The following is an 18893-nucleotide window of genomic DNA, read 5'->3' as shown; positions in this document are numbered from 1 at the left end:
GCTTCTCTTGGGTTTTCGCTGCCTTTTAAGCTTTTATCCCCAAGTGTTCGTTTTCCCCCTGGAAGTTTTACCCTTGGATCTTCTCTCAAACTCTACTTGCATCCACTCCCGCCTGTTCAAACATCAGCTCAAAACAGATAAATTCCAAATCTGCACTTGCAGTCCTAGCCTCTTTCTGCAGCTCCAATCCCCATTCCCAAATGCCTCCGGGACTAACCCCTGTACATAACCGCCACAATCACCATACGTTTCTGTCACCAGAGGGTTGCCCGTGTGTCCTCTTCATTGATCAAATGGTTTTTCTGCAAATGCCAGGCAAGGGGGGTAGAGCTGTGTACGTGGCACACATGGTTCTGCCCTCTCGGAGCCTGTGACACCCAAGTGCAGATGAGACAAGACAGACAAAATACTCACAGATGCCTCCGTGTCACTAAGTAAATACAGGGCAATGTGGTCAAAGAGAGCTCTCTGAGCAGGTGGCATCTAAATTAAAAGCAAAAGAATGAAACAGCTAATTGGAACAGTCAAGTGAATCAACGGTCTGGGAAATACTAGCATCCTATAGAGTGTAAAAAAGCAAATCAGCCTGAACGTGAGAAGCAAGGAGATGACAGATCCTGCAAGGGGCTGTCTCTGTGCACTATGGTAAGGAATTTGGATACTGGTCCAAGTGCATTGAGGTGATGACAGATTTTAAGCAGCAGTGGAACATTTAATTTATGGCCTGTATTTACACAACAGCTTTGTGGGGGCAAAATGCAAATAAAAAGACTACTTCAAAGGCCATTGCAATAACATGGATGGCAGAACAAATTGGAAAGAGACAGATTTCATGACTCCAATTACCTCTTACCTGACCACTCTTCCCTAAACCTGCACTTCTCCATCATTCATACTCCCACCCGATCCAGCCACTCCCTGTTCAGAATCCTTGGCAGTTCCCCATTACCTACAGAAGGGCCATCCTATTTAAAGCTCTCCACAACCCGAGCCCAGTCTACTTTATCATTATTTTTCCCCACTGCACTTCAAATCCTTTTAGATTAAGGTTCCAATCCCAGAATACTCCCTGCATTCTGCCAAAATGTGTCTTTGCCCAGGCTTTTCCCCAGCCTTTCCACCACCTCACTCCTCTCCTCTCCTCCCCATCTCAAATCCCACCAATCCATCAAGCTCTGGCTAAAGCACCACTTCTAACTAAGAGGCTCCCTCAGATTTTCCAGAAAGAACATATACCATCTGCTGGACCGGACAGCTTTGTGCACACTTATTCTGCCTACACTGCAGCCCTGGCATTTGTTTTCTCCCTCATAATCTTTCTCCACTAGATACCAAATAGTTTGTAGGAAGGAAAAGCTCCACATGTATCCATTTCCCCCAGAACAGCTAATGAAGCCTTGCACAAAGACATTTGTTCAAATTAAAATACCTTGTTTCTAAAAAGCTCCTTGAAGCTTTCCATGCAGTTACTGGTTAAATACTCTTAAGTGGTCAAGTGGTATTGAAAGTAACCACTTTATCATCTCCTCCTATTATCTTCCAGTTATCTGTTTAATGGGATCTTTATGTACAGGAATGGGAAAAGAAATAAAATTAAGATTAGTAGTGATGAAAAGTCAGAAGAGGAACAAGCTAGACCTTAAGTATATACAACCTCATTATAGCAAATTTTTTAAGTCAAATGATAGGGGCCCCAGGGCGCCTCAGTCGGTTGAGCGTCCAGCTCTTAATTTCAGTTCAGGTCATGATCTCACAGTCCTAAGATCGAGCACCACTGTCAGGCTCTGCACAAAGCGTGGAACCTGCTTGGGATTCTTTCTCTCCTTCTCTCTCCTCCCTCCCTCTCACTGTCTCTCTGAAAATAAACATTTTTTTTTTTTTAAGTCAAATGCTAAAGGAACCAATTTATATTACAAAACTTTGAGGCCCCAAATTTAGAGGAATCATCAATGTAAGATGTATGCCAACAGGGCATAATGTCCAATCCTAAAATACTGTAAATCCCTAAACAAATGTAGAGACAAAATTAAATTCATGATTATCAATTCAGGAAATCCTGTTTGAAAGAATTTTCACATATATAGAGAGAAGAGGTTCTAAAGTTGGGAATGTAACCTCAAATGACAAATGTGCTATAGAGCAAGACTGGCAAAACGTGGCCCACAGATCAAATCCAATCTGCCATCTGTTTTTGTACAGAATGGTTTTTACAATTTTAAATGAATTTTTTTAATTCAAAAGACGATTAATATTTCATGACATGAAAATGATATGAAATATAAATTTCAGTGTCCCCACATAAAGTTTTATTGGAACACAGCCACATTCATTTGTTCATAGATTGTTTATGGCTGCCTTGGTGCTACAATGGCAGACATGAGTAGCTGGGACAGAGACCATATGGCCCACAAAACCTAAGATGATATTTATATTAACTGTATGGCCTGTTACAAAACAAGTCTGCCAATCCTCCAGCTATAGAATAAAAAAATGGTCCCACAGGCAAAGACTTCTTCATGCCATGAGACTGGCCATTCTTTGTGAAAAAAGATTTGAAATCAGATTTCAAGACCTACAAGGCACCTCTGACTGTATGATGGATATTAAATGGGAGAGACTCTGGCTTCTGATAGAGAAGTAGCAGTAGCCAGATTTACCCTCCTACCGTAGACAATCAGAAAACTGGAGTTAATATGTGAAACACCTGTTTTCAGCCATTCTACACCAGGCAGCACAGGACTACCATCTCTGATGGTGGAGAATCAAAAAGGTAAGCCTTAAGATTGCCCTGACTTTCTGCCTAGAGGCACATTCCAGATTGTAGAGGGGATGGGGGATTCTAAGCAGGACATAATTGTTTTCCTAAGCTGAAAAGACACTGGAGATCGATCTGTCCCAGACACCAGGAGCTTGAGGCAGGTGAAAGTTGCAGGACAAAGTTCTGGAGGGGAGGCAGCTACACAGAAAAAAGAACTCCAAAAATATGCCCGGGGTCACCAAGTCTCTGCTTGATACTAAGATATGCATGTACAGGATGAAACTCCAGGAGCTGTGCAAAGAATGACCCAGGAGCTATAGACAGTATGGTTCCCCAGAGCCCACACAGGCTGGGAACTTTTCAGTTTCCATTACCGGAATCAGAGAGTCATCACTGATTATGCAGGGCATTCAGTAGAGACACCAAAAGGGCCACACCTTAGTAGTAGAGCTAAACCATCCTGGGGGAAAAAAAAGATACTTGAGACTATATAAAATGTAAAAGACCTGAAAGGATTAAACTGAACTACAAGTAAATTAATTACCAGGGGGAAAAAAATCTTTAAATGAAGACAAGATCTAGGCACCCAACAACATAAAATACACAATGTCTAGCATCCAATCAAAACTTACTAGATGTGCAAAAAAATAAATAAATAAAAAGGCAGAAGAATGTGACCCATAACTAGAGAAAATTTTGTCAGTCAATAGAAACAGATCCAAAAATTATACAGATAAATGAGTTCCACAGACAAGGACTTTAAAAGAGCCATAAAAACCATGTTCAAATATTCAAAGCAGCCTTTCTCAATTCTCCCAAGGATGGTACACAGCTAGAACCACTCTAGATGCACTGAAGAGAAATTAATTCATTGCACACCACAGACAGGCATTAGGTTCAATTCTCTGGAAACTCAGTTGAGAGGGGCTGGATAAGAGAAATACATGAGCATAATGAGAGAAATGGATGATGTAAAAAAGAACCAAATAGAACCTCTACAGGAAAGAGAAAAGAAAACACAAGGTCTAAAATAAAAAATTCATTCAATGTGATTAATAGCAGATTAAATAACTGGGGAAGAAAACATTAGGGAACTTGAAGGTGTAGCAATAAAAAGTAATCAAAGTGAAGCACAGAGAAGGGAAAAAAAGTCAACTGATATAAATTTAACCTTCAAACTGTGTTGCTACAAATCATCTATTCAGAATAAAATGTTCTCCATTAAATCTGCCTATTATGTAGATAATCTCTTGTTATCTGAGGTTACCTATGATAACTTTACATTTTTCCCAAGGCGCCTGGGTGGTTCAGTCAGTTAAGTGCCCAACTCTTGATTTCAGCTCAGATCATGATCTCACAGTTGTGAGACTGAGCCCCTCATGGGCCTCTGTGCCGACATCATGGAGCCTGCTAGGGATTCTCTCTGCCCCTCCCCCAGCTCTCTCTCTCTCTCTATCTCACTCACACACACACACACACACACACACACACACACTCTCACTCTCTCTCTCTCTCTCAAAATAAAAAGAAATAAACATTGTAAAAAATCCCAACTGAAAGTCCTAACAAAGACATGCGATGGTGCTATAATACCAAAACCCACAGGATAAATATGGTACCTTCCTGGGCAGTAATTTTAATTAGTATTCAAATAAATGTATGCGCTTTGCCTCAGCTGCTTTAGGCTTTGTCTTCAGCGGTATCTCCTTTAGATATAAGGGTTTCTGAGAGGAGCACTTCATAGAAAAAGTTTAAGAAATGCTGACTTAATAGTCAGGAAACCCCTAAGAACACCAAGCCATTTCACTTCAAGTTCACCTGCCAGATAACCAATATCGATTTTTAGATTCAAACCCTAGGGCACTGTTGGGAAAAGGCACAGGGCTAGCTACTAAAGTAAGTTTCTTCCAACACTCATTCCTTTGAGAAACCACCCAAATAACAAGTCATCAAACCTTCTCTTGTGATAACAGATCAGTTTTAATTCTAGCACCTGAAGCTATACAAGGGTACGCTTTATCAACTTCACGGGGCTGTTGTACACATTCAATAAAGTGACAACCGTGCAATACCACTTAGTATCTCACCATCAGGAACATACTTCTGAATTGCTGAAACACAATCCACAAAATTAAAAACAAAAATCAGAAGCCATCCACAGTTATACTAATCGTCAAAGAGAAGTTTTACACTTACTACTTGATAGAACAGTCAATACCTAGTACGGGACATCACAAGTGACTTCAGATTCTCACCCTGTTGTCATCTACGGAGGAGGTTTCTCAAGCAGGTGTGTGACTGGCCAAAGGCGGGAGCCACCAGGACCAGGACCGGGATGGCAAGGACAGCTCTACCACAGTTTCTGTAGTTTTCACTGTTTTTTTCTTTGTCAGTTAAAAGTGAACAGTGAGAATTAAATACTTATCTTTACATATACACAAGGTATGCTGTGAAAGCATATTTGCTTACAAACATATAAAAATACTTGTTAACTAGTTTGATAAGAAAATAATGTATAAAAGTATATAGCAAAAACATTAATCATCTCTGACCCCGGAAAGATCAATTCCATATTTTATATTACAAACAAAAACAGTTTTAGGTTTTTTTGAATCCCTTATCCAGAAATACTTGAAAAGGAAGACAGACAGAAATTATTTATTTTTACTCTCAACATGGCTGTGAAAAGAGTTAACTTAAAAAGCCAAGAACATTGAAATGCCTAAATGCAGAATAAGTCCAAATATTTGGCCACAAAGAACATTATTATCATCTTTAGGAGTGGAGCTGTAATAAAGGCTTTATATGCAGTTTTTAATCTATAAACATAACAGGCATTTTGGTATTTTGGCCACTGGAAAACAAAGGCTGTAGCATCAGCAAAGGTCTGAGATGTCTCACTTCTGTGGATTCAATTCAGTGTACTTAAGGTTAACTAAAGTTGACATCAAAATTTTTAGAGATAGGCAGAAATTCACATTTAAAAACAACTCAGGTTTCTATTTAGAGTAACAATAGGCAATATGATTCCAGAAGTTAAAAGTTAATTTCACAACCTATGACTTCAGCTTGGCAAACAGCTTAGGTTCCAAAACTGATTCATCCCTATTAAAATGTAAGCCCTTAAAAAAGAATATGTCTATGTATATAGATCATTATTTTTAAGAAATCAGATAATCTTTGAAGCAGCCTTAGTGTTTCCTTTAAGTGTGTCTTGAAATGACCATAGGATTAGCTTCACGGAAAGGATTAGCCAGCTTCTTGGTCTAAGGCTACCACGGTGATCATTTGTGTCTAAGGCTAGAAAGGTACCAACACGATGTGATGTAAACCATAAGGAGAGGAGGAGACGATGAGGGCTTTTCCTGGCAGTTGGTAGCTAAAATTCAAGGGATTCTTAGAAAATGACACAATGGCAGCCTTTCTTGTCTTTTTCTTTCCGTGTTGGTTCTGGTGAAGGAGGACATTCCTGCTCTTGAAATTTCCTGTAAGACAGAAAAATCTATATAAAAATCTACCCTGCTGGTAACATATTATTACAAATATATTCTTTCTGGACAAGTCTAGTTTATGTGCATATGTTTCTCAATGTTGAATTTCACCTAGGGAATCGAAGCAAATCTCGGGGGGAGAGGCACAAGTGTTCAACACCAGCATAAAGCAGAGCTATCTGAGCTCCACTCATAGGTGAGTCTGGAATCAGATGAGATACTGAACTCGATGACCTCTAAGTTCCCTTCCCACTTTGTAACTCCATTAACAGTAAGGTATACTTAAGAACAGACATCCAGGGGCGCTTGGGTGGTTCAGTGAGTTAAGCATCTTACTCTTGGTTTAGCCTCAGATCATGATCTCCCAGTCTGAGATGGAGCCCTACATCAAGTCTGCTTAGGATTCATTCTGCCTCGTCCTGCCCCTCTCCCCTGCTAGCGCTCTCTCTCCCAAAATAAACACTAAAAAAAAGCGACCATTGCTAGAGTAAAATATAAAGTACATACCCATACAAGGTACACAGTTTCTATTCCTGTTTTGCCACTCACTAGCTATAAGTCAGCATTGGACAAGTTAGCTGACCTCTGTGAACCTCGGTTTTTTCGAAGAGAATAATAAAACTCTACCTTTCACAGTTGCTAGAGGTTTAAACGTGATCTTGTTACGTTTAAAGGCCTATCAGTGGCTGGCATAAAAAAGCCTTCCCTAGGGGCACTGGCTAGCTCAGTGAGGAAAGCATGTAACTCTTGATCTCAGGGTCATGAGTTCAAGCCCCTGTTGGCTGTGAAGCCTACCTAAAATAAAAGTAAAATTAAAGTAATTTTGTTAATTGCCGCCTCTACCCACTTCTCCAGATTAAATGATAGATTTGGATATAGATTCTGAGGATCAAAACCAAGGACAAAGCATTCAAAAGGCAGTAAACGTTATTTTAAGAAGGTAACAGTTTGTGTGCGCATGCACACGTGTTAAAATACATAACAGAACTTGACATCTTAACCATTCTTAAGCATACAGTCCAGTGGTGTTAAATATATTCACAGTGTTAACTACTACCACCATCCACCTCCATAACTATTTACATCTTGCAAAACTGAAACTCTGTTTTCGTTCAAAAATAATGGAACTTGCACTTTTAACAAACCACTAAAAAAATTAAAAACTATAACCTTTACTTTTCTTTCCCCACAAAGAGAATGCCCAGGCAAGGGGTTAAAAAAAGTACAGGAAGCCCATAGCCCGATGTTGATTCACCTTAAAGACACCATTAACACCAGCTCACTCCACGTTTCTGTCAAGCAGAGAGACCCGCAGATCTAGAGAGAGCCCACGGGGAAGGAGGCGCCAAGCCACCAAGACTAAAAATAATCAAACCCCTCCCACTATACGGAAACTCAATCTTTCTCACACAGAAACTAACTCCAGGCCACCTGCCCTTCACCTCAAGCTTCCTGGAACCATTAACACTTTCTGAAGCACAGGGGCCTTCTAGGCCAGCAGAACAGAAAAACCCTTTGTTATGAGGGATATCATACTTCACACCACGAATGGGAGCACCTGGAGCACCGCATCTCTACTACCTGGCTCCCTGGCTCCCGCAGCCTGGGAGGAGGTGGGGAAAAAGCAAAGCCTAAGAACACAGGCTCTGGAATCAGAGACACAGATTCAAGTCCCAGCCCTGCCATTTAAAGCTGAAACTCTGAACACGTTAGCTAACCTCTCTATACCTGCTCTCCCATCCAAAAGTGGGGATAAATGAAAGTATTTCGCTTACTGGGTCGTGGTGAAATTTAAATGTGGTAACACATGTAAAGCATCAGACACAGTATCTGGCAGAGATCTCCACTCAAATGTTAGCTGTTGTCATCCCTACCTTCGTACCACTGATACCACTGGAAGTGGCGTAGGTTGTGTGTGCAATTTTTTTTTAAATCCCTGTGTGTACTCTCTACTTCAATATAATTAAGTCTGGCTTTATATGTAGGAAGTTCCTAGTATACAATATGTACTTAATTAAAATTTTTAACCTATCATGTGCACAGAAGCATTTATACATATAATATCCTGTTTCTTGCTAAAAACATTTAATGGTAATTTCTTTCTTACTTGGTGGTTTTAAAAAGCAGTGTGGTTACCTGTCAAATTCTATAAATTAAAACAAACAAACACATCGTAGATGTGTTTCACTTACCTTATAACCCGGACAAGTTCATGGAAAGCTTGATCTACATTCATCCTAATCTTTGCTGATGCCTCCATGTATGTTACCTTAAGCTGTCGTGCTAACTGTTGTCCTTCTTCCTGTGTTACCTGAAATTCCAAGAGTTGTATCTGAGGTACAGAATTAAAAATCAGATCTGCTCCATCTAACCCTATGGCCACAGACTGCTCTCCTAATCTAGCCAGAGGCCAAGCTGATTTGTCTTAAGATAAACCAACAGACTTAAAAGCTCAACACATATTGAAGCCCAGCTCTGAAGAACAACCCAGAAGAACATACTTGTGACGAAGTATTACCATGCAACAAGATTCCAGGCTGGTGATTACTCAAAGTATTAAATACAATGGTGATAATTCTGGTAAGAAAAAGTACAAGGTGCTAGTAGAGTCTATAACCCTGCTGGGCAGATCAGGGAAAGCTTCCCCAAGGAATGACATTTAAACTAAGAACCAAATAAAGAGCACGGAGTTGGTTAAGGGCGGGATAAGAGAGTATCCCTGACAAAAGAAAAGGCCTGTGTGAGGGCCATGGACGGGCGGTGTCCCAAGTTCCAAGAACTAAAAGAAGTCTAGAAAAGCTTAAACACAACAAGGCAAGAGAGAAAACTATCACGAAGAGCTGAGGACGAAGAAGACGAAAGCCTCAAGAGACTGTGGGTCTTCCTCATCTCAAAACTCCCTAATACCTGGTACATAGGAGACACTCAATAAATGTGAGAAAAAATGAATAATGATTATGATCACAATGCCTTTGTTATATTGAGACAAGAAGTGTGGCAGAGCTGATGACCTAAAATGGTAGGCCCGTCAGAAACATAAAATGAATATATATTATCCTACACATCTTCAGTATAAAAGGTTGAAGTAGTGGTATTTACTAAAACTGTTAAACTAAATTACATTTACATAGTGTGAATGAAAAAGATCTTTCTAAAAGAATGACTTCTACTGCTGTCTTTGCCACAAAAGTAAACACTTGCAGAAAGTTAGAAAATGTCAACTGGGGAAAGGGATAGATTAAGGAAACTATCTCTTCTGGTCTCTTTTCAACGATGGACATTCTTCTCTACAAAAATGGGAACATGATTTTTGTATATTTGTGTTATACCCTGGAAATTGTTAAGCTCACTTATCTGGATGTTCTTTTGTAAATTCCATAGGCTTTTCTAGATGAACAATCATGTCATTTACTAATAAAGACAACTTGGTTGCTTTCTGATATGGATGCCTTTCAGTTCTTTTTCTGGCCTCACCTCACTGCGTAGACCATTCAGTGCAGTGACAGCAGCATTCAGTCCTTCACCATTAAGCACACTATTAGTTGTAGGGTTTCACTGAAGATGCCTTTTAGCATGTTAACAAAGTTTCTGCTATTCCATTTGTAAAGAGTTTTTAACAATATATTGAATTTTCTCAAATCTTTTTTTGTTCTGCATCTACTGAGATCATAATCTTTCCACATTAGTCTGTTAATCTGGTGAACTGTGTTGATTCATCTTTGACTGTTAAATCAACACTGCATTTCTGGAATAGACCCCACCTGAGTGATGATGCACTGTCCTTTTCATATATTGTTAAATTCTATTTACTAAAATTTTAAGAATTTTTACATACATGTTTGCAAGAATTATTGGACTGTAGTATTCGTAAATCTTTGTCTGGCTTTGGTAAGCCAGAGTAATGCTGGCTTCATATAAGGAGTTGGAAAGAATTCTCTCATCTTCAATATTCTGGAATACTTTCAGCAAAATCAGTTTGGTATAATTTACCGATGAATCCATCTGGACCTGAGGTTTTCTCCAAGGGAAGGTTTTTATAACCAGTTGAATTTATTTTATAGATACAGTACTATTCATGTTATCTATTTTTTTCATGAGTTTTGATATTTTGTGCACCTTTTAAGAAATGTCCATTTCATCTAACTTGTTGAATTTATTGGTATAAAGTTTCTTTATAGTATGGTATTTCTTGTTACAGCATTTATTATCTTTTCAATATCTTTAACATCTGAAGTGATGGCACCTCTCCTATTACTGATATTGGTACTCTGTGCCCTTTGCTCTTTTTAACCTGGTCATTCTGGGTAGATTTGTCACTCTGATCTTCTAAAAACTAGGTTTATCTTTCTATGGTTTTCCTATTTTCAATTTTGTTAATTTCCACCCTTTATTATTTACCTTCTTCCAATTACTATGTCTTTAATTTGCTCTTTTTCTTCTAGTTTCTTAAAGTAGAAGCCAGTCATTGAATTGAGACCTTTCCTTTTTTCTAAGATAACTAATGCTATGAATTTCTCTTTATTTTCCTCTTTGGTAGCATCCCAAATTTTGATATGTGTTCTAAATATCATTCAGTTCACAATACTTTGCAATTTCCCATTTGATCATTTCTTTATAAAAAGGATAAATTAGAAGCTTGTTGGTTTCCTCATATTTAGAGGTTTCCTAGCTATGTTCTGTTACTGGTTTCCAAATTAATTCTCCACCATGGTCAAAGAACATACCTGGTCTCACCAGAATCCTTTTAAATTTATTGAGACTTGTTCTCATTTCAAAATAATGTGTATTCTGCTATTGTTGGGTGGGGCATTCACTAAATGTTCAGAATAATTTGTTCAACATTGCTGTTCAAACCACCCATATCCTATTGGTTTTCTTTCTATTCAATTATTGAAAAGGGATGTTGAAAATTCTGTTAAGTGTGAACATGTCAATTACTCTTTGCAGTTCTTTCAATTTTGCTTTAAGAATTTTGAAGTTGTGGTGTGCCTGGGGGGCTCAGTTAGTTAAGTATCTGACTCTTGGTTTGGCTCAGGTCATGATCTCACGGTTCTTGAGTTCGAGCCCCGGTTCAGGCTCTGTGCTGACAGTTCACACCTTGGAGCCTGCTTTGGATTCTCCCTCCCTCCCTCCCTCCCTCTCTCCTCTCTCTCTCTCTCTGCCCCTCCCCCACTCAAGCTCTGATTCTCTATCAAAAACAAACAAACAAACATTAAAAAGAATTTTGAAGTTGTTATTCAATATATGAATGTTTAGGATTGTTACGTTCTTAATGAATTAATCTCTTTTTCATTATAAAACAATCCTCTTTATTCCTGGTAGGTTTTTTGCTCTGAAATCGACTTAGTCTGATATTTATATTGCCACTTCAAGAGGCTTTCCATTAGTATCAGCATGGTATATCTTACCCCATCCTTTCACTTTTAACCTATTTGTCTTTTACACTGAAAGCAGATTTCTTGTAGGGTCTTGTTTTTTTTTTAATCCAATTTGACAATGTTCGCCTTTTTTTTTTTTTTTTAATTTTTTTAAAATGTTTATTTATTTTTGAGAGAGACAGAGACAGAGTGGGTTAGGGGCAGAAAGAGAGGGAGACACAGAATCCGAAGCAGGCTCCAAGCTGTCAGCACAGAGCCCAACGCGGGGCTCGAACTCCCGAGTCGTGAGATCATGACCTGAGCCGAAGTCAGACGCTCAACCGACTGAGCCACCCAGGTGCCCTGACAATGTTTGCCTTTTAATTGAGGTGTTCACACAATCTACCACCAATGTGATTAACGTCATCACTGAATCATCTTGATATGTTTCCTATCCATCCTATTTGTTCTTTAATCTGCTTATTCTTTTTCTATCTTCTTCTGGGTTAACTATATTGCTTTTATGATTCCATTTTATCTCCTTTGTTGGCTAATGAAGTACGTACCATGTTATTTTAATGACTGCCTTAGAGTTTATAATACACATTTTCACTCATCAAAGTTCAAATGCATTGTGCCCATTCACATATAGTGTAAGAGTCTTACTACAGTAACACATTTCTCCCTCCTACATTTTGTTATCTTTTACCTCACAACAGAGTGTTACCTTTTTTTGCTTTAAACATCCAGATTATATTTTAAAGAGACAAATAACAATAAAAGTAATTTATATTTACTCACATAATTGCCATTTCTGGTGGGTTTTTGTTTTTTGTATAGATCCAAACTGCCGTTTGGTATAATTTTCCTTCTTTTTACATTTCTTATAACACAGGTCTGCTGGTAATAAATCTTCTCTTCCCACCTTTTGCATATCTGTGGAATATTTCACCTTAATTTTTTGAAACAAATATTTAGTGGGTATTTAATTCTAGACGAGTTTTCTTCTCTTGGTACTTGAAAGATGTTGTGTCACTATCTCCTGCCTTGAGTCGCTGCCCATGAGAAACAGTGATGACCACTGCCATCCTTATCTTTGTTCCTCTGGGTGTAGTTTTCTTTTCCTCTGGTTATCTGTCACGTTTCCTCTTTTTCGCTGGTTTTAGACAATTCCATTTTAATTTGTCTCATTCTAATTTTCTTCATATTTCTTATGTTCAGGGTTTGTTGAGCTTCTTAAATGTATGCATTTTACAGTTTTCATCAAATTTAGACATTTTCCAGCTGTTGCTTCTGGCTATTAATCCCATCCAGGGTATTTTTTCATCTCAAACATTGTAGTTTCAATTTCTACAAGTTTGATTTTGATCTTTCTCCATCTTCCATGTTTCTCCCTAACATACTCAGTCTTTTCTCTAGCTTCTTGAACATATGGAATATAGTCATAGAACTGCTTAAGGTATCTGTTCACTAACTCTACCGTGTGTCATTTCTGGGTGTGTTTCTACTACTTGTTTTTTCTCCTTATTATGAGTCATATTTTCCTGCTTCTTGCTTGGTAATTTGAATGGATGCCTGGGTACTAGACTTTGACCTACTGGGTTCCGGATAGTTTGTATTCCTATATATATTCTTGAGCTTTCTTCTGGGATGCAGTTATTTGGAAAGTGTGGTCCTTTTTGTTCCATAGTGCCAGAACAGCATTACTCTAGAGCTGATTTTGCCCTACGACTGGAACAAAACCTTCTGAGTACACTACCCAATACCCCAAGAATTAATGATGTTTTTCACTCTGGCTAACCTAGAGCAGGAATTATTCTTGGCCCTATTTGAGCTCAAGGTATTGTTCCCTCTAATCTTTTAAGGTAGTTTGCTCTCCCAATTTAATATTCCATTTCTAAAATTCAGCAACTCAGTACAGTATCATCAGGTTATTCCATTAATGCAAACCTCTAATAATTAATTACACTACCACCTAGGAGTTGATATTGTTGTGTTCCAAAAGGGTAGCAGGCAGGTTCTACACAGCACTAGTATACCCAAGTTTTTGTAATTTTTAAACTTCCCTGCCTCTCTTCAAAATAGCTTATGCACCATAAGGCCTATGGTTTTGAAATATAAATCAATCAAATCAAGCAAGCAATTAACAACTAGTGAGGAAGCCAAGTAAGAAAAGAAAGTTTCACAGAAGCCAATTTTAAAAAGACAATTCCTATTTTAACTTGACATGGGAAATTCCTTCCTACAAAAAAATACCCCCATGTTGTCACAAATTCTGTTCCTTCTTCCTGGGATGCCATCCCTTCTCTCCCAACCCTATACTCTTAATTTGTTCCTTAGTAATACTTCAAGACTCAAGCAATCAATAACTTCCCCCTCAGCGCTGATGCAGTTTTGGAACAGCACCCCAGAGCTCCCATCATGCCCTACAGTGAACAAAACTAAACACACTATACTCCAATTTTTGACGTTGCTTTTTCTCGCTCTCCCACCATCATACCCCTTGTAGCTAGGGAGGAAGGCATATTTGTCTTTGTACATCCAGAGCCTAGAAGAGTACATAGTTAATGAAATAAAACATGTTAAGTAAACAGAGTATGACCAAATAAGTAAAACTTGAAATAAAAGATACAGGAAGAAAAATAAAAATTAGTATTTGAGACTAGTCAATCTCAATAATTATTAATATAACTTTGGGGGAGGGATATATGTCCTCAAAAATTTTGCCATGTCTTTCAGCACAATTATTCTTCAAAAAGGTACTTTGTCCCACCCCTCCTGCATAATGTAATTCAGCTAGAGAGAAATGGCAAATGAGGTATCTTTATACAGAAAAATTAATGAATTAATGGCCTACATGATAAAATACTCCCAGTGCTCATTTTGTGCCTCATTTATTTATTTTTAAAGTACTGTCTCACATCACTGTCTTCCAGCAATCAAGGTCAGCAAAGTTTGTGCATACATTTCTGGTCAAGAAATCTCTAACCACATATAAAGCTGCTTTTGAGCTCACTGGAGTAGCATTATTTTAACTAAGAAGTAGAAATAGCATTGTTACCACCAGAGCAAGCAAACACAAAAATGAGCCAAAAGAATATTACATGGAACAAAGCCATAGCTTTATGAAGCCAGAATCAACAGAAGATTGAAAGCTACACAAATAAGGATTTCCTAGATGTTCCCCAACCCAGAGAATTCTATAAAGATACCAAATACTAAACCTCATCTCTTGGATATTTTAATTTGGTGGGTTAGCACTACCCAGAAATGTTCTGTTTTAAGCAACAAAGGTGAATCTGATATAACAAATTCACAGACCTACATCTGGGAACCTCCAGTGACCCTCACTTCCAAGGCACAAATGAGTATTAGCAGATATCCACAATAATGAGTATATCTAGTACTACGTATTTCCAAATGGAGAGGAGCAAATATGAATGATGAGAGCAGTTTTATCCAACAAACTGGGTTTAATAGGAAGAGACCAACAGAACCAAAACTTGTTTTTGTGGGTTTTTTTTAAATGCCTATTGTATAGAAAGAATCATCAAATTAATACCACATCTTGATTCACTGATGCCTTGAATCATTCAATTCAGCAAATATTTATTGAGTGTGTGTCTTTGTTCTACGTACTAAGGACAAAGCATGAACAAAATTGATCGAAACTGAGAAGCCCTCATGCTACTTACATTCAATGGTTTACAGATCTTTAGATACAGATAAGGCAAAAACAGGTAAGGCAAGAAGAGGACCCTAACTCTACTGTTGGGGGTAGGGGTGAGGTCTTTTCCTGGGAGGCTACAGGGGCATACTGTGGTCAAGGTACTAAACAGAGACAGTGGGGGTTAGTACACTTGGGTATTATCCTAAGTGTAATGGGTTCCTTTCTCAAATTAACAGTGGCCACTAGCACCTAACAAGGAGGAAAGGAGAGGGGGGGGCTAAAGTAAGCCAGAGGAAGAAAGGGTAAACACAAAAAGAACAGAACAGTCCATTTCTAGACAGGGCTGAGTCAAGGACAAGGAACTTGATATCAGAGATACAGCAAAGTCCACAATCCAAGCACACATACTGCTGTATTAAATTTCAGAAATCAGTATGCTATTATATGTACCTACTTTTACATTTTAGCAAGCACAAGCAAGTCAACTACCTGTGTTCTCTTCCTCCACCTTAGAATAAACAAGATGATCAATGTTATTTATCTCTAAGGGGCTCGGTGTGTGGTAACTCTAACCATTCAAATTCTTCTTATTTAATGACAATTTCAGTGACTTTGTTCTTTCTATTGCGTGTTATAAGTGTCTAGAAAAAGGTTCAATAAATATTGGATGGATGGAGGGATGGAGGGATGGAGGGATGGAGGGGAGGGGAGGGGAGGGGAGGGGAGGGGAGGGAAGGAGGGAGGGAGGGAGGGAGGGAGGGAGGGAGGGAGGGAGGAAGGAAGGAGCGAGCAAATCCAGAGATACAGAAGCCAAAAGGAAGTTATTAATAAGCAAAAGCTCTTCTGCTTGACCTCTTCCCAGATGGGTTCAGAATCTCGGGAACCAATAATAGGAATGTCCAGGGCTGACCCACAAATTCAAAGAACATGGAGAACTTGCATTTGCTATGTAACAGAAAACTGGCAAGAAACTAGAAAAAGTCCAAAGGATTGTGTCTAACACAAAGGCAGAAGAGAATGAACTGGGTCAATAACTAAGAGCAAGTAAGACTGGTTACTGAGTAAGAACCCTTTAAGGATGATGACCAAAAAGTCAACATTTCTAAACAGGGGAAGAAATTTTTATGGATCCTGTGGCCTGTCCAGGCTGTTAGTAAAGCAGGTAAAGGTACCAAGACATTATACACAACACCCTTAATTCTAAAGAGACTTTAAAAAGGTAAAATCCTTTAGCACAGCACCTCAACTTCAAATGCACGGCGTATGGCTCTCAAGGCTGGGAGGTAAAGTGGTCTTTGTACAACTAGAGCCTTAGAAGAAGGTGCACCTGAGGCCTAAGATACCTGTGAGAGAGAAGGAAATACTGGCAAAGAAAGAGTGGAGGCATAGGTTAAGGTATCCCAGAGCTAAGTAAACAAAGTGTTTCAAAAATGAGAGTATGAGCATCTGTGTCAAACGTTACTGACATCTACGTAAATGGTGACCTTGACTAGGGTGCTGCATGCCTGAGGTCAGAGCAAGCAAGAATGGCAGGAAAGAGAGGAGAGCAAGTGTAGATAACGCTTTTAAGGAGTTTTGCTTGATACAAGAAACAGAAACGTACACAGAGAAGAATGTGAGATTAAGAACACGCTTTTGCTGTAGTTACTTTTTGTTTTAAAGATGAGAGCCACTGTAGCATGACATGCTTGTGGGAATGATTATGCAGCAGAGAAATGGAACAACCAGAACAGAACCATTGCTGGGGTGACATCTATGAGCTAGTGAGAAGGAGCGGGACCCAGGGCCTACTAGAGAGGATGGGCATAGATAGGTAAACAGTTTATCCACAGAAGTGAGGAAAGGCAGAATTGATGGGGTACATGTGCACTTAGGTTAGTATTATGTGGAGGTGGAAACATGCAGAAATATCTCAGTGAAATAGGAAAATATGATTCATCATTAGCCACGAGTGAGGAAGGGGAATAAAGCGTTGTAAGTTTAAGAATGAGAAAGTGAGTAATAAGCATGAAAACAAGTGGGAAATGAATGGACAGGGAAAGGTGGTAGATTTCCTGCCAGCCAGTATTCAAGGCTCCTGTAAGTGCAGCCATCATGCCTGAGTGCGAGTGTGCAGGAACCCAGAAAAGAGAAGAGGAAGCATAAACAGGAAAAAGTTTTTCTTGGTGCCCATCCTTCAGAGTAGAATCTACGGGAATGAGCAAAAATTAAGCAGATATGAGCCACTTGCTCTTCTCCCCTGGGGATATACACAGCTGAGCTTTCAGCTACAGGTAATTTATCCTGTGTACGGTTTAAAGCAGAGAAATGAATATAGAAGATCTTACTCCAGCCTAAGTGCGTATGTTTTGGGTGATAGAAATATGAAACTTATCATCCCCTGCAATGTTCCTCTCATCACCTTGTTTCTCATTTTACTCGGAGAATCTTTACTCTTATAAAAAGGAAAAAAAAACCTAGATGAAAAATTTTGTAAGCCTATGGCATGAAACAAAGCCAATGCTGAATATCTGCAGACAGATGGAAACCATACACCAAACACTGGCAATCTTCGGTACATAGAGGATTAAGAGTAACACATACAGACCCTCTGCCCCAAGCCTATCACAGCAGGGGCCTATGGGGGGGGGGGGGCATACATTCCCCTACTTTCCCTGCCCTACTTTTCCCAGCCACCATCTACCCTACAGGAGACCTCCCACGCACCCCAGGCCTCCTACCTAGTTAGTCTGTTACTAGAGTTGTATATGGCCATGAAAAGGGTTTGACAAAAACCTTTTCCATAATCATGGCAGAAAGCACTCAGGGGTGGGGTAGAGGTCAGTGTTAAGATTGGGGGAGAGCCGCTTGCTTGCCACAGAGCTCCTCTGTTAGGATTTCCCAGATTCGGTAACATAGAAAAGCATTTCTAGTATTAGAAAGGACTGACAAGAGCAGCAGACAGGTTCTACTGGCAACATTTAATAAATATAACTAGGTTCAGAAACCCTGAAGGAAATGACCCCCCCCAAAAAAAGGAATTAAAAAATAAATGGACTCTATACTCTAGGCTTAAGATGTGAGCAGTGCTGTATTCTAAGTTATTTCAAACCACTTATACTTGTTTGAAGTGAAGATCAAATTTTTTCACCATAACTTTGTAATAATTCAGATGTGAAAAGGACCTAGCAGTAAAACTTATTCTACATTAAGTATCACGAGTAAACATTTCTAAATCTTAGCATTAGAATAATATCATTCCCTTAAGCCCATGTTTTAAACTTGATATACCTTCAACAAAATTTTACAAATAGAGCACACAAATCAAAGATTATGTTTTAAATAGTTAACTACAAAATAGAAGGCTGTCCTCGATGCTATTATCAACCCATTTTTCCTGAGGTTTATACTTTTCAAACAAAATGTTAAAAACATCAACACAAAGTTATATAAAAACGAAAGAAAACTTAAATGCCAAAAAAAAATTAAGAAACAACTTAAAAACTTATATTCCAGATATGGGGTAGAGGCTAAAGCCCTAAAAGAAATAGACACAAAAAGACAATGTAGAGCCTGCATTTATTCACATCTGACCTTGTTCTGCTCCTTCACAAAAACGTGAGCAGACAAGGTGCCCA

At 38.8% G+C, this 18893-nt stretch overlaps 1 protein-coding gene across 3 annotated transcripts in view; it reads right to left on the bottom strand.

Annotated features, from left to right (window-relative positions):
- Window positions 1–4714: 4714 nt before the first annotated feature.
- The window catches only part of RRAS2 (RAS related 2), a 75798-nt gene continuing 61619 nt past the window's right edge, over window positions 4715–18893 (bottom strand). For all 3 annotated transcript variants that reach the window (XM_060606072.3, XM_060606073.2, XM_060606074.2), the window contains exons 5-6: window positions 8442–8560; window positions 4715–6243 (exon numbers count right to left, since the gene is read on the bottom strand). In XM_060606072.3, coding sequence (XP_060462055.1) covers window positions 6156–6243; window positions 8442–8560 — 207 coding nt within the window. In that variant the 3' untranslated portion in view covers window positions 4715–6155. The remainder of the gene's footprint in view (window positions 6244–8441; window positions 8561–18893) is intronic.

The sequence above is a fragment of the Panthera onca genome, chromosome D1 (genome assembly GCF_046562875.1).
Source record: "Panthera onca isolate mPanOnc1 chromosome D1, mPanOnc1 haplotype 2, whole genome shotgun sequence".
Taxonomy (NCBI): Eukaryota; Metazoa; Chordata; class Mammalia; order Carnivora; family Felidae; genus Panthera; species Panthera onca.
Note: the sequence above shows the minus strand (reverse complement) of the source record. Positions and strands in the feature narration are given on the sequence as shown.